The 27,508-nt window shown below is 43.9% G+C and overlaps 1 protein-coding gene across 6 annotated transcripts in view; it reads left to right on the top strand.

The window, feature by feature from the left end:
• Positions 1 to 288: 288 nt before the first annotated feature.
• The window catches only part of KCNMB4 (potassium calcium-activated channel subfamily M regulatory beta subunit 4), an 89,031-nt gene continuing 61,811 nt past the window's right edge, over positions 289 to 27,508 (top strand). For 3 of the 6 annotated variants that reach the window (XM_039500203.1, XM_039500202.1, XM_039500201.1), the window contains exons 1-2: positions 289 to 1,647; positions 20,870 to 20,997. In XM_039500203.1, coding sequence (XP_039356137.1) covers positions 1,312 to 1,647; positions 20,870 to 20,997 — 464 coding nt within the window. In that variant the 5' untranslated portion in view covers positions 289 to 1,311. The remainder of the gene's footprint in view (positions 1,648 to 20,869; positions 20,998 to 27,508) is intronic. The other 3 variants (XM_039500199.1, XM_039500198.1, XM_039500200.1) reach the window with 2 other exon arrangements.

The raw sequence follows: 27,508 nt of genomic DNA, 5'->3' as shown, positions 1-27,508 counted from the left end.
ATTGTCATGTGATGAACCCTCCAGGAATATGCCCACTCAAAGCTGGCAACCCTGGCCACCCCCCAGAGGCTCTTCCAGGGTCGCGGGGGGGGGGGGTGTTCTCCTAGGCTAACCCTATGTACCAACCCCTCCTCCTGTGCTTCTGGCTGCGCAGCCAGCCCGCGGCCTCCTTCCAAAGCACCGTGTGCAAAGGCCGCAGGGCGCCCAACGTGCTTCGGAGCAACGAGCTCAGCGCCCTCAGCCACCGCCGGGGGCCGGTTTCTGTAGTTGGCCGCTTTAGCGCTGCCCTGCGATGAGGCGCCAGGTTTAGCGTCTTCCCGGCGCCCGGGGGAGACATTCTTGCAGCCAGGCTGATGACCTGGCCCAGGGCGGGCGGGCTGCTCCCGGCTCGGGCCAAGCAGTCCCGCTTGCCTGACAGGGACTGGGGCCCCCCATTGAGCTCGAGGGTGCTGGTTTCCGGGCCCGGGCTCTGAACGCGCCGCTTGCTGCTCGGGGGCCTGGGTCGGGCCCCGCAGCGCGGGCTGGATTGGCAGCAGGGCCCCGGGCGGCTGGGCGGGGCCTGGCTCCGAGCCAGCCCGGCGGCGTCGCGGATCGAAGCGCTGAATGAAAAGTGTCTCGGCGGAGGCGGCTCCCCAGCGGCCCCTCCTCGCGGGGGCTGGATGCGAGCGAGTTACCCGCACGCGTGCGGCGCTGATCCCGCCGTCTCCGCTGCCCTGCCCCGGGTGGGGCCGGCCGGCGTTCGCCCCCGCCCAGGAGCGCCTTTCGGTGGTATTAATCCGGCGCAGTAATCGGGCGCTTCCTGCAACACGTCTCCGGGGGCAGATAATCTCGGGCCAAGCTGTCCCGAGAGGAGATTGCCTCGCCCGGGGGCTGGATCAGCCGGCTGCCGCGGATCAGCGGGGTCAGGGCTGAGCAGGCGAGTCTCCCAGCCATGAGGGGCTGCTGGGGGAGCAGCGAGCTCGCTCCCGCTAAGCGGCTTAGCCCCCGGCAGATGTTGTCTTGCTCCCAGCCAGCCCCGATCATTGGCGGAGGGAGAGGCCGAGAGGGCTGGGAAACACCTCTGGCTCGGGGGGAAGAGGAGGGGGCTTGCACTGGTGCCTGGCACCCTCCGCCTTGCACCATGCGGGGGGAGTGAAGAGTTGCACGGCGGCGTCTCGCCTCTGCAGGGGAGCTCCGGCCCCCGGCGGAGGGGAGCTTGGCAGCTGGAGTGGAGGGAGTTTGTCTCCGATCGCCCCCTTCCTCCTTCTCCTCTCACACCCTCTGCTGCTCTTGCTGCCAGGCTGGGGCAGCGCTTGCCGGTGATAGGGGGAGATGGCGAAAATCAGGGTGTCTTACGAGTACACAGAAGCCGAAGACAAAAGCATCCGGCTCGGCTTGTTCCTGATCGTCTCTGGCATCGTGTCGCTCTTCATCCTGGGTTTCTGCTGGCTCAGCCCCGCTTTGCAAGATTTGCAAGGCAAAGCTGCCAACTGCACGGTGCTCTCGGTGCAACAGATCGGGGAGATGTTTGAATGCACGTTCACGTGTGGCACGGATTGCAAGGGCACCTCGCTGTACCCCTGCCTCCAGATCTACGTCAACAACTCGGAGTCCAACTCCAGGGCGCTGCTGCACCAGGACGAGCACCAGCTCATCACCAACCCTAAGGTAAACTTGTGTCAGGGAGAGAAGGGCAGGGGGAGGCCCCGGGGCGCTTGTAACTCTCCAGCTGCGGCGACAGGGAAGCCAGCCCTTGCTCTGGGGTTTGTCTCCGAATCCCGGGGATGGGGGGCGGGGAACCCACGGACACTGGATCTAATGGCCTGAATAGCAAAAGCAGATCAGCCACTCGCTTCCTACTGCCCCCTTTTTGCTCCGGCTGTGCCGCCGCCTGTTGCTAGAGCCCCGCGCTCCTGTCAGTATCTAACTGAGGCGCTGCAGCCTTTGGAGCCTTCCCTCCTCCCCGCCTGCTTCGCGCCCGCCGCCCGTAGGCCAGCAAAGTTTTACCTCCAGAGTTAACTTCTTTCGTGGATAAGCGCGTCACCCGGGCTCACGCTGCCCCTCTTCCCAGCCCTGGCATGGACGGACCTGCTCACAGGTCCTCTGAAGGCGATCACAGGTCTAATGGGAAGAAGAGCCTGGAGTTCCCCCCCCCCCTTAATGTTAATCGTGTCCAGTAAAAGAGCCAATAATTGATGGGAGCTTGAAGCCGCGGAATCCATCGGGGCTGCGAGGATAACAACGCCAGGTTTGTGTCTGAGCTCCGATCTACCGGGACCTCCATACACGACCAGAGAGAAACACCATTGACAACGGATTGCGACCTCCTCTCGGTGCAATCTATCCCCCGGCTGCTCGGAGAGAGAGGGGCAGGGGTCCTGAGAGGAGGCGCGCTGGGGACGGCAAAAGAATCGCGCACAGTCAGCTGCGTTTGCGATTCCTTCGCGGTTATTGCAGATGTTTAGATCCGAGGTTCTGCCTTCCAACCGGGCTGCTCCGTATTGATCCCTTTAAGGAAATCCCCATTCCAGGGAAACGATTGAAAAGACTCCCATTGTGGGAGAGCCAGCCGGAAAAGAAGTTAAACGCACAACTTCAGCAAGTATCAGAGGGGTAGCCCTGTTAGTCTGGTTCTGTAGAAGCAGCAACGAGTCCTGTGGCACCTTATAGACTAACAGACGTTTTGCAGCATGAGCTTTCGTGGGTGAATACCCACTTCTTCGGATGCAAGCAGCAACTTCAGCAACTAGCAATTAAACAAGAAAAATGATGTGGAACGGAAGGCCAGTGTATTCTTTGCTTTGAGCACATGCCGGGAAGATTCCACCTTTGCAACCCCTTCTTTAAACCAACGAAACAAAAAAAAATTCTCCTGGGCTATGAGGTGTTTCTGTGGCTGTGTTTGTAAAATATGATCCCTGCCCTTCCAGTTTACCCTAAGTGTAGTAGCTGGCAAAGGAGTTAAACGCTTTTCTAAATTGGCACACAGTTAATATAAGCAAGTGGAAGGAAGGGTAAAAATCCCACAGCTATTGCAGCGAGGTAAGCATTGAGTGTGTATTTATGCTATGAGAATTACTATCCCCTTTTTATATTTCATGTGCTACAAAAGCAAATGCTTATTTTCATGTTTTTGCTTTAAAGTTTTTTTTCTCTTACATTTGGCTCCTACTTGAAAGTTCCTGATTTAGATTAGCTGGCAGGCTATAGTATAGTGTGATTCATAGCTATGTCCCAAAGCTGCAAGTCTCCAATGCATTGTTGTGCATAAGCATAACATTGTGGATGAACAAGGGAGTGCCAGATATTCAAGGGGGATATCGTTACAGGCATATATGAATGGGTACACAATACTGAGCGCGGAAACCTGGAAGTTTAAATAAAAAATGCTGAACACTTAGGAGATGAGAAAGGAAGGTGGCGCATTAAGAGTTAAGTACATCAAGGAGAGAGTGAATGAAGTGTGCCTACTCTACTCTCTGAAAGTCTACACTGTGTCAGTTACAAAACACATAAAAAAAGTTTTACTTCAGTGGTAACAAAAGCATTTAGGATACTGGATTCAGCTATATATCAAGGGAAACGTAAAGAATCTTGAAGAAAATCTGGAAAATGTCACATCCATGAGCATGAAATTAGTGATCTCTGTCGATATTCTTTTAATGTTTCTCTTCATAATGTGGCTTAATCCAGAGCTTTGTAATATGTGCACACTTGGGATATTTTTGGCAATCAACCTGTTTGTCTCCTGTATCTCTTGGAGCAAACACAAGAAGTTATGCTTGACTACTCTTCTTAAGCAATGGCCAAGAGATTAGAATGTCTGACGCACTCCACAAAGGACAGTGTGCTCAAGAATTCTTCAGACAAGGAGAGCTGCAACAGATTTGAAATTTCTGGAAACACCATTGATGAACTAACGGTAATATAATATAGCACTGCCATAAGTGAGGTAAGTACCCCCCTTTTCTCAGTACTAAATTAGTTGCAGACAGAAGCTTTGAGGAACTAACCTGAATGAAGGATACAAGAAATTATGCAGAGAAGATTCAGGAGATTAAAGATTTATTATACCTGTACTGAATGGGCAGTATTCTGGGAGTTCAATTTAGGGATCCAAAGTTACAATTTGAGTTAAGTGAACATTAATAGAATTCAAGTTTGTTCTTCAATAATGGTCTCTGCATCAGCTAGGAAAACTCACTGAAGCCATGATATTCATGTTAGAAGTGGTTATGCACCATTACTTGGCAAAAGTGTATGTTTTCCTGACATTGCTATGGATCCAAGTGTGTGTGTGAGAGAGGAAGATTTTAAAATTTCTAAAACACCTACTTGGATTCTTTTATCTTCCAGATGGATTCTAGGATGGATGGATTCTAGGATGGCACCATGGTAGATCTCAGCACTGCTGGATCGGTGCAGCTAATCGGAAAATAGGAAATTAAAACACAGTTTTCCTGTATATGGATTACTTTTTTAGTGGCAATTGGCTTTTAGGCAATTTTTGCTTGTATGTTCATAAATAACTTGATCTTTTATGTCAGATTTGAACAAAATTATAAAAATGAGCTTCTGCTATGCCTAACATCACAATTATTATTGCTCTTATGTATTTATTTTTACAATGCCCAAAAGTGCAAGGTACTTTCTGGAACAGGATCATTAGCATCTTGCCTCAAAGAGCTTACGATTTTATTTAAGACGGCAGATAATGTTGTTTTTAAGCAAGCATTGGTCAGCACTGTTTGCATTCTAAATATTGCAGCAGAGAACTCGAAAGTGAAACTTACTGAATAAAAACAGAATTGATGTTGAAGCAGCAAAGAATCCTGTGGCACCTTATAGACTAACAGATGTTTTGCAGCATGAGCTTTCGTGGGTGAATACCCACTTCTTCGGATGCAAGCAGTGGAAATTTCCAGGGGCAGGTGTGTATATATAAGCAAGCAAGAAGCAGGCTAGAGATAACGAGGTTAGATCAATCAGGGAGGATGGGGCCCTGTTCCAGCAGCTGAGGTGTGAAAACCAAGGGAGGAGAACCAAGTGGAGTCCTGTTGGTTTCTTTCTTGGGCTTGTCTTGCACAAGCAACAGGACTCCACTGGCCATCACATACAGTCCCCAGCTCAAACCCCTCCACCGCATCATCAGGGATCTACAACCCATCCTGGACAATGATCCCACACTTTCACAGGCCTTGGGTGGCAGGCCAGTCCTCGCCCACAGACAACCTGCCAACCTGAAGCATATTCTCACCAGCAACTACACACCGCACCATAGTAACTCTAGCTCAGGAACCAACCCATGCAACAAACCTCGATGCCAACTCTGCCCACATATCTACACCAGCAACACCATCACAGGACCTAACCAGATCAGCCACACCATCACCGGTTCATTCACCTGCACGTCCACCAATGTAATATATGCCATCATATGCCAGCAATGCCCCTCTGCTATGTACATCGGCCAAACTGGACAGTCTCTAAGGAAAAGGATAAATGGACACAAATCAGACATTAGGAATGGCAATATACAAAAACCTGTAGGAGAACACTTCAACCTCCCTGGCCACACAATAGCAGATTTTAAGGTGGCCATCCTCCAGCAAAAAAACTTTAGGACCAGACTCCAGAGAGAAACTGCTGAGCTCCAATTCATTTGCAAATTTAACACCATCAGTTTAGGACTAAACAAAGACTGTGAATGGCTTGCCAATTACAGAACCAGTTTCTCCTCCCTTGGTTTTCACACCTCAGCTGCTGGAACAGGGCCCCATCCTCCCTGATTGATCTAACCTCGTTATCTCTAGCCTGCTTCTTGCTTGCTTATATATACACACCTGCCCCTGGAAATTTCCACTGCTTGCATCCGAAGAAGTGGGTATTCACCCACGAAAGCTCATGCTGCAAAACATCTGTTAGTCTATAAGGTGCCACAGGATTCTTTGCTGCTTCTACAGAACCAGACTAACACGGCTACCCCTCTGAGAATTGATGTTAAATTTAGTAAACTAAGATATTGAGGTACTGTTTAGGTAAAACGGGGAAGGAAATTTGTTTGAAATGTGATTTGGCATCGACCCTTCAATTTTTTTTTAGCTTTTTTTTTTTTAAGCACTTTTTAATAAGTAAGTACATTTTCTGGCATTCTGGTTGGCTGGAGGAAATTTTGTTCAGTATAATGTATATTTACAAAAGAGAAATTTCCTGAAAATCTGACGGAATTAGTTTACTAGAGAGAATGAGAAGTTAAAGTGCAGAAAACTTATAAGGGCTTCAGTAACACTTGTGATATGGCTTAGCACAAAAGAGTAAACTAGAATCACAGTAGGCATAGTACAAGGGTGAACTACTTCAGTGGATGAAGAACTTGACAGAGATTGACTTGTTGGGTAGCCTAGGAAATTCTATCTTCTTGGTCTTTCTCTATTTAATAAATAGGAACATAAATTAGCTCACAGGAGTGTTGTGAAGATTAGTTAATGTTCATTCAGCGCTTGCAAGAGAAAGGACCAAAGTATTTAATCATACTAGGACGATGATGGAGGGAAGTAATTTGGAGGAAGGCATTAGAACACTCATGTTTAGTGCCAGTTTTTGTTTATGCCCTGAAAGAAGAAACATGTACTAAGGTCTTTTTATTTTTTCCCCCGAGACCAAACTTATAAGCAAGGAGAAAGAGGTGGGGAGGGGGCAGAAGTCAGTACCAGGGAAAGCAGGGCACTAAAATCTAATAGGAATTGGATGAAGGCGTAGGAAAGGTAAGTACTGTGTGTAGCTCTTTGGTATGGGCTTGATCCTGTACTCACCGAAGTCACTGCTAAAGCTCCCATTGACTTCAGTGGGGCAGGATGACACCCTATATCATGGAGTGAGACATTAATCCATAAGCTTCTTGCAGCCCCGCCAGGCTGGTTTAGAGACCGACACACGTTTTGTTTACAGTAGACATTGGTGAGAGTCATTTGGCAAGGAACAAAGATGTACCACGTGTACCTCAAACTGTTCCAACCACCCTGCTTTACTGCAGCATCCTTTTCAGTAGGGATGTTGGTGATCAGTAGAGCTGTGTGAAAATTGGATTTTTCTGGTTCACTGTCATTTCTGAAAAATAAAAAGTTCAGTTTCCAGAAGAACTGAAAACAATTTTTTTTTTCAAAATTTGTGGTGAATCATATACTTGAAAGAAAATTAGTTTGGGTTGAACAAAATGTTTTGTTTAGATTTTGAGCAATATTTAATGTTTTTAATTTAATTAAACAATTTATAGATAAAATAATTTTGAATAATACTAAAACATTTCATTTTGAAATGATTGAAATGAAATTTTGATGGGGGGGGGAGGTTCAAATTTTATTTATTTATTTATTTATTTATTTATTTACCAAAGCAATGCTGCGGAATCAACATGAATTTGTGAAATGTGTGAATATCACTCAATCTGCTTTTTTCATGCCCCCCCCAAAAAAAAGTTTAGGTTGAAAAATTTCACCCAGCTCTAGCCGTCAGTAACATGATGGGCAAAAGAAGGACCTAGGAAAAAAGCCCCTGAATTATATTTAGGGTCCTACCAAATTCACAGTCCATTTTGGTCAATTTCACAGTCTTAGGACTTTAAAAATTTCATGATTTTGGCTACTTAAATCTGAAATTTAATGGTGTTGTAATTGTAGGGGTCCTGACCCAAAAAGGAGCTGAGGGGGTGTCACAAGGTTCTTGTAGGGGGGGTTGCGGTACTGCTTCTCTTACTTCTATGCTGCTGCCTGTGGAGCTGGGCTCTCAGTCAGCAGTCACCACTCTCTGGCTGCTCAGCCCCTACCTCTCCTCTGACTTCCCCAACCCTTATGAACACCCCCACCCCCAGACAGACCTCCGGGGACTCCCGCGTCCCATCCAACCACTCCCCACCCCCTGACAGGACCCCCAGAACTTCCAACCCTCCCCCTGCTCCCTGACTGCTCCCCGGGACTCCCCTTACCAGGCCCATGCTGGTGAGACTCTGGCTCCACGTGGAGGTAAAACTCCATGTGGAGTGCTGAGGCAGCAGGAGGGGGGGAGCTGTGAGAGGGGCAGCGGTGGTTCACGCTTCCGGGAGCCGCAGAACCCAAGCGCCGTGAGGGGGGAGCCGGGGGGCATGCCTACCCGGGCTGTGGCCCGGTGCCCCCCGGGGGTGGCTCCTGCAGTGGATGCATGCAGGCAGCAGGCCTCATGCACCCCCCCTCCGGCTCCCCCCTCGCCGCGCTCGGGCTCTGCAGCTCCCAGGAGTGTGAGCTGCTGCCGCCACCCCTCCCACAGCAGGCTCAGGGCCCCATGCCCCGGCGGCTCACACTCCCGGGAGCCGCAGAACCTGAGCGCGGTGAGGGGGGAGTCAGAGGGCGCGCCTGCCGCCAGTCTGGGGTCCCGGCCGCCGGCCCCGCTTTACTCAGATGGCCGCGCGTGCTGAGTGGGGCCGGCGGCTGGGACCCTGACTGGCAGCTGTGTGCCAGGCAAAAATCGGCTTGCGTGCCAAAGATGCCACGCGTGCTGTAGGTTGCCGACCCCTGCCTTAGTCTATCAGTGCACTGATTTGTTAACCTTTGGTAAAACCCTCTTTTTCCTCCGCTCTCCAAGGCTGTTGAGGAGAGGGTTGGCTGAGGTGGTATGTTGATGGGCAACCCATTATTTGATTGGTGATTTTTAGTTTATGGGGCTAGGCAGGCAGAACATTGTATGAGCACCTATAAGTGTAGTTTAGAAACTTGAAGAAACAAATAAATATACATCTGCATATTGCTGTTACAAGTTTTTAACTAATATTGTCATTAGTTTTCCTTAATAATTGTATTGCATCTTAAGCTTCCTTGGTCTCTTATTGTGGCATATAGGCTGGCTGACACTAATGTACTAGATGAGACTGTAAGAGTAGAATGTATATATTTCTCATAAGTAAATTCTCTAGTAATTAAACTAAATTTAAGGCATAGAAGGAAATGCTCTTCAATTATTTTACATACTTTTAGAAACTCATGTAAAAAACCAAAACAAACAAAAACCTGAATTTTGGTTTGGCATAATAGTTTACCTTAAGAGTAGTGACATACATGGTTTGTGTCCATAGCAGATTTTTTTTTTTTAGTTTAATGTCTTTGTCTTGGGCAATAGCTTCTTTTTAGTTTTGTCATCAAATATCATAGGCTTTTAAAAGCTTTCCGAATGTTATGCTAATGTAGAATAGCCTTATTAACAGATTATAAATGTGGTTTAGTTTAATAATTTTAGTCAAGAATATTTTATGAATGAACAATCGGACAGCTGTGTTAACCCCCAAATGTTTTTATTGAAGTTATGGGTTGCAGCAGGAGACATCCAGTATGTTAATCGACTGGGTATACTTTTATTAACTATAGCAAAAATCCTGAACAACTTGTTTTTAATGGTCTTAAAGGGTCTTTTAATAATCTTTATTTTCCTTACCCTGGTTTAATTATTCACTAGGGTATCTGTACCTTCTGTGTGAATCAGTAGTGTGAAAAATGTGTGCTTTGGTCTCATTACAAATTTTCTACACAACAAAACTGAATTAGTGGCAATGTAGCCCTTCCAAAAACAGTGCTTTTGGGTTGTAAAAGTATTTTCTAAATTCTATAGTTTAGCATTTCAGCTTGGAACTTCAGGTATCTATATTGCCATGCTAGCAAGTATTGTATGTTTTGAACAGAGATCTCCTCAAATTTTCTCCAACTGGTCTGTAATAAAGTAAAAGTTGTATTACAGGGAATAATCATACAATTGCACAATCCCAGATTCATTTTGATTCTTAAAAGATTAGGCAGCTGGGTCAGAGTAAATCCAGAAATATGAATGTAAAATACTGTATAGGATTACAGCAATTTAAATGTTTGTTTTCAGTGTGCCTGATTTGTGGATGATGGATTTTTCAGATTAAATTAATTATAATACTTATTGTAAACTTTCTTTAGTTGCTCCAATAGCAGTAACCATTTTCATGCCAAAGTTTAACAGCTTGGGGCATTGGAGACCTTCCATATAAAATGCAAGTACAAAAAATATCAAGACTTATGCCTTCTGTACCATTAATCAAGCAGAATAGATTAACTATGGAGCCAGGATCCAGTACCAATTATGCTGATGCTAATCTCAAACTCTGAATTGATTGCTAATACATATAGTGCAGAGTGCCAAAAACTACTTTTAGTTGTGTAAATTTACAGTGGAATATGTCAGCTTGCAGCTAAAAAATAAATTCACATCTGCCTCCTTACTTGTTTGTTTAGAATCATTTTTTCTCTTTATGTCTGCAACTGAGCATGATGCAAAAAATAACTTGTCTGATTTATACTTGTTTTAGAAAAGACCTATTTGAATGAATACGTGTGTATCTTTAGCTATGTATAAAATATAGTGTGTGTGTGTGTGTGTAATTGTCTAGATTCTTCCTGGCCATGAGGGTGGGGGTGCAGTAAGTGGCTGGGAAGAAGGAAAGAAGTAAATAACATGCCTTGCCTATATAATGGCTGGATAGAACTGCTCAAGAGAGCTCAAGGATAGCTCACTAGTTATTCCCGCACGTGTACAATGTTCCAGAAGAGGATCAGGTGAAGGATTAGCTTTAGCCATGACTCATATACTGTGGGGGGAAGAGGATGGAGTATGCTGCACCACCTAATATTGGGCTATACCAGAGGTGGGCAAACTTTTTGGCCCAAGGGCCACATTGGGGTTGCAAAACTGTATGGAGGGCCGGGTAGGGAGGGCTGTGCCTCCCCAAACAGCCTGGCTCCTGCCCCCTATCTGACCCCTCCCATTCCCCACCCCCTGACTGCCCCCCTCAGAGCCCCCGACCCATCCAACCCCCCCCTGCTTCTTGTCCCCTAACCACTCCCTCCCAGGACCCCCCCGGCCCTAACCCCTCCAGGACCGCATCCCCTATCCAACCCCCTGCTCCCAGTCCCCTGACTGCTCTGACCCCTATCAACACCCCCGTCCCCTGACAGGACCCCCCAGGACTCCCACGCTTATCCAACCCCCCTCCCATCCCCTGACTGCCCCCCAGAACCTCTGCCCCATCCAACCGCCCCCTGTCTCCTGACTGCTCCCTGGGACCCTCCGCCCCTTATCCAAGCCCCCAGCTCCAGCCCCCTTACCATGCCGCTCAGAGCAGCATGTCTGGCAGCCGCGCCACCTGGTCGGAGCCAGACACGCTGCGCTCTGCTTGGCAGGCACGTGCAACCATGCTGCCCAGAGCGCTGCCCGCGCGGCGGTGTGACTGTGGGGGAGGGGGTGGCGGGGGAGGGGCCAGAAGCTCCGGGGTCAGGCAGGACAGTCCCGCGGGCTGGATGTGGCCATAGTTGGGCTATACCAACTCAGACAACTATCTAGCCATAGTGTATATTACATCACCAAAAAACTGCACTGAAAACATTAAGGTTGCAAAGGTCAAGCACTCCAAAATTAGGAAATGCTAGAATTAAGGTCGCCTGTGCAACCTTATCTTGGCCCCCTTCTGTATATACATTATGGTACAGTCTGTAATTGTATGATCACATGCTGTTTGTTTTACACAGGGCCCCTGCCTCATTCAGAGCACAGGATGGACTGTGTGCAGAGAATGAAGCAGCTGTTTTGTTTTTGTATTTCTTTATATTCATTATTCAGTTTGTGGGCCCAGGCCATACTTAGTGCACACATCCAAACCCTGCACTGGATACAGAATTATTAATTTCCTCATGGTCATTTCACCACAGTAGCTGAACCTAACGGCCATTAATGAGTTTGTCTTCTCCAGACTCTTGTGAGCTAGGTAGGGGTTTTACAGATGGGGAACTGAGACACAGTGAGATTAAGTCCATTAATTTTAAGTGTTTTAGTGGTTGCATGCCCAGCTTGATACATCTAGGGCTTGATGTTTCAGTAGAATTAACAGCACTTTATATGTTCAAAGCACTGTACGGACATTGGCACACCCCTATAAGGCATGTAAGTACCCTCTCCTCCCAGTCCTTGCAAGCATACTGTCACAATCTCCCGTATCCCTTGACCCATCCAACCTTCCCCTGCACTTCTGTCTTGAGCACTGAAGGTCTATGCTGCTATGTGACCAGGGGCAAGTCACTTCACCTCTCTGTTCATCCTCTCTGCTTGTCTTGACCATTTAGAGTAAGGCTGGTCCAGTGGTCAGCATGCTAGCCAGGGAGTTTAGAGATGTGAGTTCAGTTCCTCGCTCTGTAACAGATTCCCCTGTCTGACCCTGGGCAAGTTGCTTGGTTTCTGTGCTTCCATTCCCCGGCAGTAAAATTAGGATAACAGCAATTTCCTACCTCACAGAGGTGTGGAATGGATAAATACATTAAAGACTGTGAGGTCTCAGATACCATGGTGAGGGTCACATAGGTATGTAAAACATATAGTTATGTGTGGCTTTGGAATCTGTCTAGTTCTTGGAACGTTAGTCCTATTTGTGAATTGTGATTTTCTATAGATTGTACGAGTACCAAGAACATATTAAAACAAATTTTTGCATGCTCACTATCTATCTTATAGCTGGGAACTGAACAGAAAAGCAAAGTGACTTGCCTGAGTCTTCATAGTGAATTGGTGGCAAAGTCAGGATTAGAAGCCAGGGCCTCCTGATTCCCAGCCCTGGGCTCATTCCTCTCAACCACACCGTGCTTTACTGCCAGAGGTGCTGAGCAATTACAGGTCCCACTGGGTTCAGTTGCAGTTGTGAATGATTGGCACTTATATAAACCAGAGCTTAGGGGTGTCAAGTTAGGCACCCAGAAAATGAGGAACACACAATTAGTGACCAGCTATAAACATGTTGGTTTAAGTGACTTGCCCAGCATCATACACGAACTCTGCGGTGAGGCTGGGATAGATTCCATTCTTTTGGATAGCCTTCAGGTGCCTTAACCATATGACTGTCCTGTCTCCTCCTGAAATCCCCTGCCTTCCAACTTCTGCAGCAAATGAGGCAGGCATCCTACAGACAACATCCCCCTTTACTGCATAACCCTGTTCATTCTGCGAACACTGTCCATCCTAGGCACTGAATGAGGCAGGGGTCCTATGGAAAAACTAGTATGTGCCCATTTATTTAGCTTGTTTCATAATGCATACGCCCAAGGAGGCAGAATTGTGCATAGTTTCTGAATGAGATTTGGGCTAAAGCTACTAGAGATATGTGGATTCTCATTCCCTCTCCACCATACTTGCTCACTACACACTCTACATTCATTCACCTGCAGGGGTGCTGCTTTCAGCCCCACATAAGTAAGGGTGGCAATCCCATGCCCCCCCTACAATAGCATTACGGACACACACGCCCCCAATCCACTTTTGGGTTGGGACCCCCATGGTTACAAAACTGAAATTTCAGATGTAAACATCTGAAACTATGAAATTGATTTATTTTAAAAATCCTATGACTGTGAAATTGACCAAAATGGACAGTGAATTTGGTAGGGCCCTGTATGTATTCCAAGCTTTTATATCTGTTGCCTAACACTTTTATTGAATTGGATCCTGAGTCATTTATCCAAACAAAGGTTTGAAATAAGGGAGGAATTTCATTAGCTGATGCTGTGTAACTGAGACCATATTTGAATTGTATAATCTGATATATGCTACAATACATTGTAGGATGTGTGATTATGGAGTTGTGCACCAACAGAACTTCCAAAAAACTCTCCACTTCATTATCTTCATACTCAATACATAGTGCAATGTTTATCCTTCAGCTCCATCAAAACTCAGATAGGACTAAGGTCAAGGAAAGTGGGGTGGAAAACTTCCACCAAAAATGGGCATCGCTCCTTGTTAATAATGCCACACATTATCATAAGGCATCCAAAGATCCTCTTTTTAGTTTCTAACATCTTACATATATTACTTGCTGATTAAGAGTATTTGTGATTTCATGCAGTATTTGCAGGGTGAGGGAGGGAATTTTGCATTTAGCTCTATAAGCAATTCTCTAACAGCAAAGCATGTGGGTCGTTCCAAATTAATCAACCCACTCAGAGTACTCATGTCAGTAAAGGCTTCAGGATCAGGACTGACCTTTATCTGAATGCCACCCATTCGTTCGGGGGATGCATGATGATCAAAGCCTAATGATAGTTTTCTGACTCAAAATACAAAGGCCTGATCATTCCTTTGGTGGCACACACAACTTCCATTGTTTTCCGTGAGCAATGGATGGGATAATCAGGGTCCTTGATTTCAGGTAAAATTCTCTCCAATTTTAGTGTCAAGTATCAGAGGGGTAGCCGTGTTAGTCTGGGTCTGTAAAAAGCGACAAAGAGTTCTGTGGCACCTTATAGACTAACAGATGTATTGGAGCATAAGCTTTGTCTAATTTTAGTAGAAACTAAAGAATTTACACTGAATCTCCTTTATCTGATTACAAGTGACAGCACTGAAAAATACTCTATTTGGGGAAGCCGTACTGCATCATTATAGCCACTTATGCAGCCTTCCCTTCCTTGCTCATGGGCAATACTGCTGGGAAGATACAAACAAATAAAATACAGGTACAAAAGTGCTTACCAAACTGCATAAAACTATGGAACCATTACAGCACATGTTATAAGGTACTCAGTGATGGTGAGCCCTTTGTCCCAGGAGACGTGCTGTGATGGCCACAAGTCGCTGTCTGCAATATTGCAATGCTATTATAAAATGGAATGTCCTAGCAAGGTCATTAAAAAGAGAAGGAAATATTCAGGGGTGGGCCAAAAAACCCCAAAAAACTAGCAGATAATCATGTTGTGAGTTTGTTTTCTCTGGCTAGTCTTCACTGAACACAATTATCAGCATGACCCCAGCTATTTAAAACACAACACTTTCTTCTGAAAAGAGTAGCAGTACTGTGATCAAATAACTGGTGCGTGAAGACATACTGTCACAGCTTAGAGGAAGTGATATAGCAGCAGCGCAGGAGCCTTCTTTCTCTTATTGGGCATCTTTTGTGTGACATTTACTTCAAATAAAAAACTGTTCTACATAAATGATGGTCCCCATCCTGCTCCCCTTGAAGCTGGAGAGAGTTGCCATTGCCTTCAATGGAAGCAACAGGCCCATTTTTCTGGGCTGTTGTGAAGGAGGTCCTGAACATTCAGCTTCCACTGGAAGCTGAGAGGTAGTGTGGTCTAGTGGATTGGACTGACCCTGGGCAAGTCACTTTACATCCTTCTCTAATTTCCTTCTTGCCCTTATTTGGCTTGTCTAAGTGATCTCTTTTGGGCAAGGACTGTCTCTTACAATGCATTTGGACCTTGCCTAACACAATGATGGCCTGATCTTGATTGGGACCTGTAGGCCTTGCAAATAATTAATAATGCTCCAGGAGGAGCTAGGTAGGACAAACTTTTCTCACTAAACCTATTTTAAACAATAACAGGCACTAAGAGGGTAGCCTCTCAACTGATTTTCCCCCCCTTCCTGAATTATGTAGTACAAAGATGGCAGCAGTTTCTCTAAAGATCTGGCAGCAGGGGTACAAGTATTTTACTGACTGTCAAGGTTATGGGGCAAATCACACTTTAGACCCCTTTCCATTCCTCTTAAGTGCACCCCTTTGGAGGCAGATTTCATTACCTTCATACCTCTCTGGGTGGAGCCCTATGGTCCTACCACTCCTAGACTGGATCTCGGGGCTGTCGGGTTAACACAGGTGATAAGCTCGGAGGCTGCAGCCTAAACCCGGTTTGGCACTGTGACGGTGCACCCCATAAGGTTTCATGCAAATATGCTTATGAATGCATTTATATGACATCACTGAAATATGTTTTATGCTACATATGCCATGTAACATATCTCTGTAAAGGTTATGATCTACTGAATCTATTCATCCTATTTGTATGCATGTCATTGTATTCAAAGTTATGAATATTGGCTGTATACTTGCTTGATTTCCAAGTAGCCTAGTAAAGCATTTGGTCAGCTTCTTGAGAAAGGAATGTGCAAATTAAGTGGCCAATCAAGAAACACTTAAAGGACAATGAATCTTGGAAAGCGCCAATCCTCATAAGAAGTCTACCTGAGGATGTTCAGGGTAGCATGTAAACAATGGCTGCTGTCTGTAAAAACGGAGTCATGCATGGACATATAACTTGCCCAGGTGACTCCAAAACTCCATCTTGGAGCTGGACTTTGCATAGGAGAGAGGAGGGGGTCTCCACCCACAAGAGAAAGTCTACTTAAACCCCTGGGAGGCCCCTCCATTTTGTCTTCAGCTGGCTTAAGAGAGAGCCTCCCCACCCCCAAGGATACCTGAAAGAAACCGGAACAAAGGACAGTAACTACAGGGGGTGTGAGTGATTGCTGGACCCAGACTAGAAGAAGACTAGTCTGTAAAAGGAAGCTTACGGGAACACCACTGAGGGTGAGATTTTGTCTGTATTCAGTCTTCTTACTATATTAGACTCAGACTTGTGTGTTTTATTTTATTTTACTTAGGGCTTGGCTACACTTAAGAGTTGCAGCGCTGGGAATTTACAGCGCTGGTCGTGCAGCTGTGTAGGAGCAGCGCTGGTATGTGGCCACACTCACAGCTACCAGCACTGCAGTGTGGCCACATTTGCAGCATTTGCAGCACTGTTGGGAGTGATGCATTATGGGCAGCTATCCCAGCGTTCAAGTGGCAGCAACATGCTTTTCAAAAGAGGGGGGTGGGGTGTAGTGTGACAGGGAGCGGGGGGGAGAGAGAGAGAGAGTGGATTTTTGGAGCCGACACTGTGTATTAGCTCCCTGCCTTGAAAATCAGAAAATTTTCCAAACCCCTTACTCTTAATTGCAAACAGCCTGCAGACCAGATAAGCAGCACGGACTCCCTTTCTCCCTCCCCCCCCCCCCCCGTTTCTCTCATCAAACAAACACTCAACCCCTGTGAATGAGGTAGGCAGGGGGTTATCTCATTTGATTGTTCACAGTCACTTACAGATTGATCACAGCAAACAGGAGCTGTGTTTGTTTAGATAAGCAGCTCCGGGAGCTCCGGAACTCCGAGTTCACAACAAAACAAAGAGAGGCTGCATAACAAAACAAAAGAGAGCAATTTACTTAAAAGCATTCTGGGATATCTCCTAATACCCTGGAGGCCAATAACAGCGCTGGTGTGTGTCCACACTTGACGAGCAGCGCTGGATCACCAGTGCTGCACTCGCTACACCCCAAGCAGACCAGGTGTTCAGCCAGCGCTGCAGCCAGGGAGTTGCAGCGCTGGATGTGCCTTGCAGGTGTGGACAGTTACTAATTGCAGCGCTGGAAAGCCTCCACCAGCGCTGCAACTCACAAGTGTAGCCAAGCCCTTAGTAATTCACTTTTTTCTCTCTGTTACTACTTGGAACCACTTAAATCCTACTTTCTGTATTTAATAAAATCACTTTTTACTTATTAATTAACCCAGAGTATGTGCATATCTATCAGTGTTATAGACAGCAAACAATTTGAGTTTACCCTGTATAAACTTTATACAGGGTAAATGGATTTATTTGGGGTTTGGATGCCATTGGGAGTTAGGCATCTGAGTGTTAAAGACAGGAACACTTGTTAAGTTGCTTTCAGTTAAGTCTGCAGCTTTGGGGAACGTGGTTCAAACACTGGGTCTGTGTTGGAGCAGACTGGTGTGTCAGGCTCCACAAGACAGGGTGCTGGAGTCCCAAGCTGGCAGGGAAAGGAGGGACAGAAGTAGTCTTGGCACATCAGTTGGCAGCCCCAAGGAGGTTTCTGTGATCCAGTCACAGGCACCTTCTAGCCCTTTTCGTCTGGGAGCCTGTAACAGCTGATGAGAGTGACTCAAAAACAATTTTTTCAGAACAAAGCACTATTTAGTCATTCACCCAAAGACACGAAGCACGCTGAACAAAGGGATAAAACAAAAAGGCTATACACCTATTTCCCCTTACCTATATCTTCATATTTGGTAAGCCCCCTTCAGCCCAGTTATCTTCATCTGTGGGTTGGAAGACAGAGACTGCCCTGCTGCAGCTGTGTCTCGTTGCATTCCCATCAGTGCTCACTGATGTTCCAGGCCCCAGCAACTCAGTCAATCCTCTTTACTCTTTTAGGCCCTGGATGCTTTAATGGTTTAGTATCCCCTTTGATCCTGGCCTCAGGAATGGGAAAAATAAACCTTACCAGCCTGGTTGGGTCCTGGCTGATTGATGTATTCCACATTGTTTCCTCAAGGACCCCTGGTATTCTCTGGACATACTTTATCTTTATCTTTGCCATTGTTTTGTTGTTACCTGTTTGTTTCCCTTCTGCCATCCTCCTTTGATATAATGCCTTGACCTCACTCAGGATAATACTAACCAGGGTGAACTGGGGTGCATTTGATATTTATAAAAAATAGTAGCCATTATTACCTCATTTGGCAATTACCATCTTCAAACTGGAATGGTAGTGGTGGGATTTGTACAGGTGAGCCATGTCAACTCAGCCAGATTGAGAAATGAGGAATTTCATGCATGGGGGGCGGGGGAGGTGTGGACTTTCTCCCCAAGAAATCATGGTGGCTCACTTTTCCTGTCAACCACTGGGATATGCCTGTAAATTTCATCCAGCAGAGAATGCAGCAGAGCCAGAAGATGACAGAACAGTAAAAGGAGTGACCTCCAAACATCTCCAACAGAGCTCAAACACTGCACCAGGCAAAAGACATTACTGCAACAGAATGAACATAGCCCAGCAGGCAGCACAAGCACTCTCCTCCTTTCTCCTCACTCCCATGGCAGGAGCCTATGCTAGTTCATGGCCCAAAGAAAATCTAGTTTTAACCAGAGTCAACGCAGCCTGGCAGAAAGGCGCAGAAGCCTCACGCCCAATAACCCTAATAAATGGAACACGCCCTGCTATCAAGCTAACAAGTCTTAACCCTTCCATCAACCAGCAGGCCCTAAAAGACCTGGTGGATGTGGTAGTCCTAAAGGCCACTGACAAACAAACTCCCAAACTGCATTATTGAACCAAGAAATGTTGTGGGACAAGGGAATTGATTTTAAGTTTGAAATAACAAAAAGCAACAAAATACTTGTATTCTGTTTTCTATTTCAGCACCTGCAGAACAATAGTCATTGTGGTGCTACTTATTTCTAAAAATACAAACCTGAAAAAGAATCTTAGGGTAGGATTCTCTTCTCAGCACGAGGATGCGAAGAGCTCTACGTGACAGCAACACCAAATGTGTTGCTGTGAAAATGGGGGTGCTTTGTTATGAAAAAGGCAAGTTTTAACTTGAAACAAATGAGTGAGAATTTGCACTTTGTTCCAGGTTAGTATATAGGAGTTTATCAAAAATAGGTGTCGATGCTGACAGGAATAACCAAGTTTTACTTGATCAGACTGATGAATACCTAAGAATTTGTTTTTACCTGCAAAAAATTCACAGTGATGTAATGGAGATAGGCTTCCAGCTCTGTACAGCGTGAAGTAGTTCAGTGGTAGAGTGGAAGCATAAGCTCACCGATGGGATGGTAGAAAAGTGCCCACCAGCCATCTAATCAAGACCCTTTCCTCACAGCTGTCTTTGTTTTCAAATAAGAGTTCTGAGGGAGGACAGACCCTTCCCTGTGAGTTGTCCTTTCAGGTTACTGTGGAGAGACCTGCACTAGGACTTCCCTGAGCCTGGGGTTCCTGTCTGCTACCCCTACTGAAGAGTGTGGAAATCCTATATCTGGCTTCCTGTTGGTCACATAGTTCTTCCTTGTCATATGTCCTTTGACTACAGCTCCCAGTTTTAAAAGGGACACAAGTCATACCATTCACACTGTGCTATGCACATGTAAGTCCACACTCAGTACCCTCTCACAGGAGGGACGGTAAATAAAAGTGTTTCCGTTATTGCTTATGTTAACAAAGCAATGTAAGTGTTTGTAGTGCTACCTTTGCCTATTGAGTTTCAAAAGTGGAAGGGTGAATTCTCTCTCTCCTGGGTGGATGGGATGCCTATTAATGACTGAAGGAATTATGCTTGTGCACTGAGGTAGAAATATTTCTCCAAAGAATAAACTGTGGTACTAATTCTAGTAATATGTGTTTAAGGTATAAGCGGTACAAGGGTGGCATTGTGGTTAAATATGGGGCTGGGAAGTAGGACACTTGGTTCTGTTCCTCTGTGACCTGCAACAGGTCACTTAAGGCCTGATTCAAAGCCCACTAAAGTCAATGGACAGACTCCCATAGACTTCAGAAGACTTTTGAATCCGGCATCTGGACCCCAGTTCAATAAAGCACTTAAACACACGCATAAATCCCGTTGACTTCAGTGTGATTTAAGCATGTGCTAAAGTGTTATGCTGAACTGGGATTTCAACATCCTGTGCTTGTTTCCTGCAAATCTTATATTTATTAATATGGGGTAATACCTATCTTTTGTACAGCATTTTGAGATCTGTTGGTGAAAATTTGGTGTAATAATGACATTCTTTCTTTATTCTTACATTGTTAAATGGAACATGTGATTGTACATGTCGTAAATGTTTGTATTGATTTCTAGTTTTCAAAATATCACCCATGAGTACAGCTAGCGAGAACCCCCTTGAAAATTAATCCTCTCCTTTTCGTCTTTTTAAATTTCAACATGTGAAACATGAGCATGTTTCCTGGAAGGATGGAGGAGTGAGAGAGAGAGAGCAGGTAGTAGTAAAGTTAGTAAAGCACACAGTAAATCATTCTTTTGTAACTGATCATTAAAACATAAATATTGAGCAATTAATGATCAAGAGATGTTCAGCTAACTTTTTGTTCCCTTCTGTTTGAAAACTTGCATCCATAGGTTCAGTTTTAATCACTATGTGTGAATTTGGTGAGGAAAATCCAGAAAGAATGTTGCCTTGTATTGTTGAGTACAGAAATAATTCCGTTTTGGAACCTGTCTTGACAGTGTTCATACATCCCTCCCTGTGAAAGAGAAAATCAGAAGAATTCTGAAATTGTCACACACTGGCAGGAATACTGGAAAGTGGAAGTGGGTTCACAGCCATTTACATGTTATTTTAATGAGCATCTAAGGTAAGTCACTGCCTACATTTTGCATAGCTAGAAATATTTACAAAATCTTTCCATCCTCTGCTCTCCATTGGCCTTGTTTGAAGCAAACTATTTGAAAATGTTTTATTTTGATGGTAAAAAATGTGTGAGAGAATTCTCATTGCTGGTGAACAAAGTATTTTTAGTTTTTTGCTGTTGATTTTTTTTTTTTTTTTTTTGGTAACACCAAAAGGCAGTTGCCCCAGAAAAAGTTTCCCTACATTGCAAAAGCTGACTTTGTTTCGCTACTAAAACTGGCAAAATCCTTAGTTGTAACAAATTTTGTGTTTCTTCCCGAAAGAGGGAGGAATTCTACCATTTTCACTGTGAAGAGTTGTGATCATGGAGGAAATAAGCCTTCTATTTGATTAGTGTATGTTCATACAGCTATCACTTTTCATTCTTTCATACTTACAAAGTGGAGAGTTGTGGCTTTAGGCAACTCTGCTTAGGGAATTATTCTTCTTTCTGGGTGTCTTTGTATTTCCCATTAGCAGTAATGAGTCTTACACATGTATCAAGGGATAGATAGCTCTCTTAGCTTAAAGCAGTCAACTTACCTCCGCATATATTTTCCCTTCTCAGGTACATGCACTGATTATTGTTCTTCTTCTCTTTTCCTGTTTGTCTGTATCTTTCTGGTCATGTTGTGTTCAGGAGTAAGTATTATACATCCTTGGTGAGACTGCATCTGTAAAACTGCACCATGTCATTACCAGAAATGTACAGCCAGATTGCTTTTCCCTGAATTCCCTCCAATGAAAAATGACTATATATATCTGCTGGGATGGGCATAAGAAAAGATTTAAAAAACAACCAACCAACCTCCCAAGCCTAAATATGAATCAAGGTGGATTTGATTTAAATCATTATTTAAATCACTAGTCAAGAAAACTCGATTTAATCATGGATTTCTACATAAAAGTGCATTCTTGTTGGTTGTTATAATCTTAATACATATTCTTTACAACTCAGCGATAGATGTAGGTTTCATTTTTAGAAGGTGCACACTATACATTTTTTAAAGTGATTTATTTTGAAAACTTTTCAGATTAGTTTTACAGCTGTCGGAGAAAAACTCAGTTCTCGCTTTTTGTTTGGGTGCAGCAAAATCAAATACTTTATTATTTCTCCAGTAATTACAATGGAGGGAGAGAGTGCCATAGGACACAGGGTCGCCCCAGTCCTGGACAGGTCTCTCAACTGGTAAACAATTACAGCAAGCCTTTATACCTTTGTTACAGACAATTTCTAGCAATAATACAGACGGTAAAAAGCAACAAATACATTTTGTTTATACATAAGCCTTTCTGCTATCTTATTTGTCTCACTCCTAAAAGACGCCAGCCTGCATATTTGCAAGGTCGTAATAACTTTTTACACAGTTCTTTCTTCTAGAAGTCTCGCGTCATTAGGGTTACAGCTAGGCTAACTCTTGCTAACTGACTGACATGCATTAAAATCCCCTTCAAATCCTTATTAATTCTTTCCCTGCTTCCACACAGCTATATCAGAAAATGAATGATTGATTATTTCATTTACCAAAGGTAACTGAAGCAGATATTTATGAAGTCATTGGGAGGTGAACTATCTCCAATTCAACAGGTTAATCATTAATATTTGGAGGATTTTCTTGTCATGCTGTATTAGGAGGAGAACATCAGCAGACAGACATTTAAATTGTTTTATTTAATTAAAACAATAATGTTATGTATTCAGGATTTTTTCTTCAACAGCAGACATATAATATTTTAACAAAACAAGCATATGAATTTTTGAATGTAGTTAAACATTCAAGTTTTTAAAATCAGGTTTGTTTTTGTTTAAAATTTTGTTTTTAACTAAAATAGTTAAATGAAATATTTAAAAAAAATTAAATTAACTGTCAGCCAGGTCAACATGAGAAACTTAAAATATTGGATTCTGCTGCTAACTCAGTCGTCTTCACCTTCATTTTCCTGTTTGTTTATAATCTGGAAAAGAAAAACAAGCTTTCCTGCTTTTTTGGTCCCAAACCATTTCTCAGTTTGGAATGAATTAGTCCAAAGGAAGAAAATATTTCTACACTGGCAGAAGAAGCTACTGCTGTTAAAAGTGAGATTTCAGCTATTTATTTTTTATCACAACTGCATCTAAGATGATAGTACCATAGAGTAACAACTATATTTTTTTGCTCAAACATGAGAATTCAAGAACAGTCCAGAAGGAAGACAGGCAGTCCTTGAGAAAGAAGTATGAAATAAAAAAGTTCATCAACCTGAAGATCCTGCATGTTCAGACATGTTCCTTTCATCATCTTCAATGCTGCTTCCTCCTGAGAAGGAACACTTCTCGTGATGTTGTTTCATTCGGGCAACTAGGCCTTGCATTTCTTTGTTGCACTGTTTGCACTTTGCACGCATGCCTGTCTTACCCACAGGTAGAGGAACTTCATTAAAATATTCCCAAACTGGGTCTCTTTTATAGTCTGCTGCCATTATAGGTTTTCCCTTCTAGTGAGAGGCTGGTATGGTAGATCTCAAATCAATGAAGGCTACACTCAGAAAGACCTCAAGACTTCTGGAATATGCTGCTTAAACACTTTCACTTTTGTTTCTACTGCCTGTCCCTCCCTTCTCACATTTATCTCCAGACTTCTTCTCCTTGTCCAGATCTATTCCTCCCCCAAACAATCTTCTGTTCATTGAACTTTTTGAAACTTTGCACTTTTAGAGAGAGGTAAGGGATTGACTCTGTGTACACAAATTTGCAGAGGGACAATAGGGTTGAGGTCTGTTATTTCTCACCTCCATATATTTTCTTTATTTATTTAAAAACATTTTTGCTGTTAACAAGCATGTTATCTCTAGAGGCACAAATTCACAGATTGAGAACTGCAAAACTAAGCATCTCTGATGATATCGTCTAGACTGAGCATTGAATCCCATTGGGTAGATAGAAAGATTAACCTAAATAATCTATACAGAAGCCCCCAGAACCCCATAAGATTGAGTCCCTAATCCATGAACTATTGGAACTCATTTACAAAACTTTTCTTAAACATTACATGAATATGTTGTCTCATATTATAGAATTAGAATTTATAATCTCTGTTCCATGATGAGATGTCTTTGGGCTAGTCTACACTTACCGCGCGGGTCGACGCGGTGAGTTCGACTTTCCGGAGTTCGAACTATCGCGTCTGATCTAGACGCGATAGTTCGAACTCCGGAAGCGCTAGTTCGAACTCCGGTACTCCACCTCGGCAGCTGGAGTTAGCAGAGTCGACCTTGGAGCCGCGGAGTTCGGTTCCGCGGCGTCTGGACGGGTACGTAGTTCGAACTAGGGTAGTTCGAATTCAGCTACGCTATTCACGTAGCTGAATTTGCGTACCCTAGTTCGACCCCCATTCTTAGTGTAGACCAGGCCTTTGAGCTATAATGTATCTTAATTAAAACTATTTTTAGATAGGTTTTTTCCTCAAAAAGCATTTTATCAAAAAAATTTAATTTAAATTAAAAAAATCAGATTTTTTTTAATTTAAAAAATAATAATTGATTTTTATCTATCCTGATATGAATAATGTGGGTAAGGCCCTGATCCTGGAAGTGCTTAACCCCTGTGCTTATCTGTAGTACCATTGGCATCAATGGGGTTATTCACAGGAATCAAGTTAAGCATGTGCATAAGTGTTTGTAGGACCAGGGCCTAAGGGGAGAAGGGGACCCAATTCCATAAATATTTGAAGGGTGTAAATAGCAAGAAGAAGGATGGATGGATTAAAGCAGGCTCTGTGGATTCAGTTCATGGGCTCAAAATGGAGATCTTGGTCTCAGAAAAGTGTCAAAGGCCTTCCAGCTGATTCTCTGAGCTGAAGGCTGACCTCAGACTGGAGTGTGCACTGAAGCCAGAGTGCTGGCGCACAAACACATCGTTCTGTGCTCTCTCACAGCACTGACTTTCATTACTTTCAATATTGTTCAGCACTAGGGTGCTGTTTCTTAAGATAACTGCATTTTATATTAGGTTAAATTTTATTGGCAAGTACCAGGGATGCATTTTAGGTTTTTGCCTTTGACATTGCTCTTCTTATTGATCATACAGCAGAAGGAGAATGTGATGGGTTCCACCCATGGTGCCACCTGGAACTGGGGTACCACTGAGCCCTCTGACCCACCAGCCTGGGCTCCCTCTCACACTGTGCTGCTGTGCCAAGTTACAAAGTCCTCCAAGCTTGCACTTTCACCAGCATTCACACAGGTAGGGACACACCCAGCTGCAGTTATATGCAGGCTCTCTAACCACCAGCCTAGGATGCCAGAGCAGTACCGTCCTGCCCTGGTCAAATCTGGCCAGTATATGGGTTTAATACTTGGTCTCCCTCTCCCTCAATGTGAAGAGGGCCATGCAGACTTGTGGTAACCAAGCTGAGATTTTCCCCAGACACCTTAGTCAAACGCACACTGGTTTGGATTAAAACATAAAATAAGTTTATTAACTACAAAAGGATAGATTTTAAGTGATTATAAGTGATAGCAAACAGATCAAAGCAGATTAACTAGTAAATGAAAAAACCCACAAACTGAGCTTAACATACTAGATAGGTAGGGTATGAATTAGCAGATTCTCATCCTGAATGATAAACAGGCTGGCAGATTCTTAAGGCACAAGCTGACTTTGCTTTGCAGTTTGAGTTTCCCAGGTTTTCATACACAGGTTAGAAATCCCTTTAGCCCGGGACCATCACTTCTCCCAGTTCAGTCTTTGTTCCTCAGGTGTTTCCAGGTGTGGTGTTGTAGGGAGAGTGAGGTACCATCATGTCATTTCCCTCTTTTGTATCTTCTTCCCGTTTCCCACAGTTCCTGGGGTAATCCCTGTGTTTGTGTGCATTTCCTCAATAAGGCATTAACATTGTTTGGCCTTTTCACTGTTGTACCTGAAAGGCTGCTGGTGGGTGTTTTCAACCTCACAGCATGTTTCAGTAACATATACCTAGCCAAACTTCATAGTGATAGCACGTACAATCCAACAATATATTAATGTCTAGCAGATCAAGACTTTTAGAATGATACTTCACAAGGCGTACTTTGTGCAAAACATATCCTAATTACATGACAGTGGGAATAAGGGGTGCCAGGGTGTCACAGAGAGGTTCACAACAAAGTAGATTAGAGATGTTCAAAGTGCAAATAAACTCACTAATACAATATTGATCTGATCGCATATCTTTTCGTTTAGTGACAGGAATGAGTTTTGAAAGGTCAAATACGCAGAAAGGGAAATGCTTGGCTGCGTATATTATTTTTAGGTTTTATTTATCTAATTAAACAGGTTGGGAAGCAGAAAAACACATGAAGAACAAAAATAAAAACTTAGTTCTTGATTTTAAAATGGGAATGTGTGCAATTTTCGTTAGTTTCCCCTCCCCCGCCATGTGTGGAAGAGCTGTTATATGTTGTTTGTACATAATATGTGTAAGTACATAGATATTGTGGTTGTAGGTGTTATAGAAAACACTATACATTTGATTGTGAGATTCTATACCCCTACACTTTCAACTAAGGTGTGAGAACTTGCAGACCCTCCAAGAGGCTTTCCCGTGGAACCTGATAAGATAAGACTTGACATCTTAATTTTTCTAATTTTAAAAACAAGCAAAATGCCTGGCACACCCCTTTAAAAAAATCTGGTCTTCTTTATACATCCTAAAGAAGCAAAAAGGACACATGCCCATATTGTAGATTTTTCTTTTAAAATCCTATGTAGATCTCCTTTAAAATATTGCTAGCGTGTGTTCACATGGATGCAGAGCTGCATGACATAATGCAACATCAGCAGGTATTGTAGAAGCTGCAGCAGCAGCACACAGTAACATTACATTGCAACACCTGAAAATAAATTCTGAGACTTTTTTTTATTGTCCTGCAAGCCAATTTTGCAAGATGTGGGACTGCTGCGCAAAAATAAGCATTGTCTTGCACATTGGAAGACTAGTGGCAATGCTGGGTGTAGGGTGATCATATCAAAATAATAGCGACAGACGAAGGAAGAAGATTGTTTATAAGTGTGAGAATTGGTGCTTAGGAATTCATAAGATGCTCCTGTCTCACAATTTGCTTCATTAACAACATATGATGCTCATTAACCATGTTGTACTTAATTAACCATTTCAAACAAATAAAAAAAGTCAACTACAATAAATAAACCAATTTTTTTTTTACTGCTACTAACAAGTCCTGAAGGGTGTCTGTCACCTGTCAAAATGTATTGCAATGACCAGTCCTTGTGCCTGGTCCTGTCGGTATCACTTGTCAGAATTCGGTACCTACTGTCCCAAGGTGGAGAACTGGTGAAAGTAGCAAACTGATCAGGATTTAAACCAGCGAGGGTAGCCAGAAGAACAGTTGTCCCCCACAAGGAAATAATAGAATAGTGTCTGGGGTTATGTGGGCAACTGAGATATCTACTATGTTGGTGATTTTACTATCTCACCTAGATATTTAAAGATCTGGAA

This window comes from Mauremys reevesii, linkage group 1 (assembly GCF_016161935.1).
Source record: "Mauremys reevesii isolate NIE-2019 linkage group 1, ASM1616193v1, whole genome shotgun sequence".
In the NCBI taxonomy this organism is placed as follows: Eukaryota; Metazoa; Chordata; order Testudines; family Geoemydidae; genus Mauremys; species Mauremys reevesii.
The sequence above is the reverse complement of the archived record's forward strand: the minus strand, read 5'-3'. Positions and strand labels throughout refer to the sequence as shown.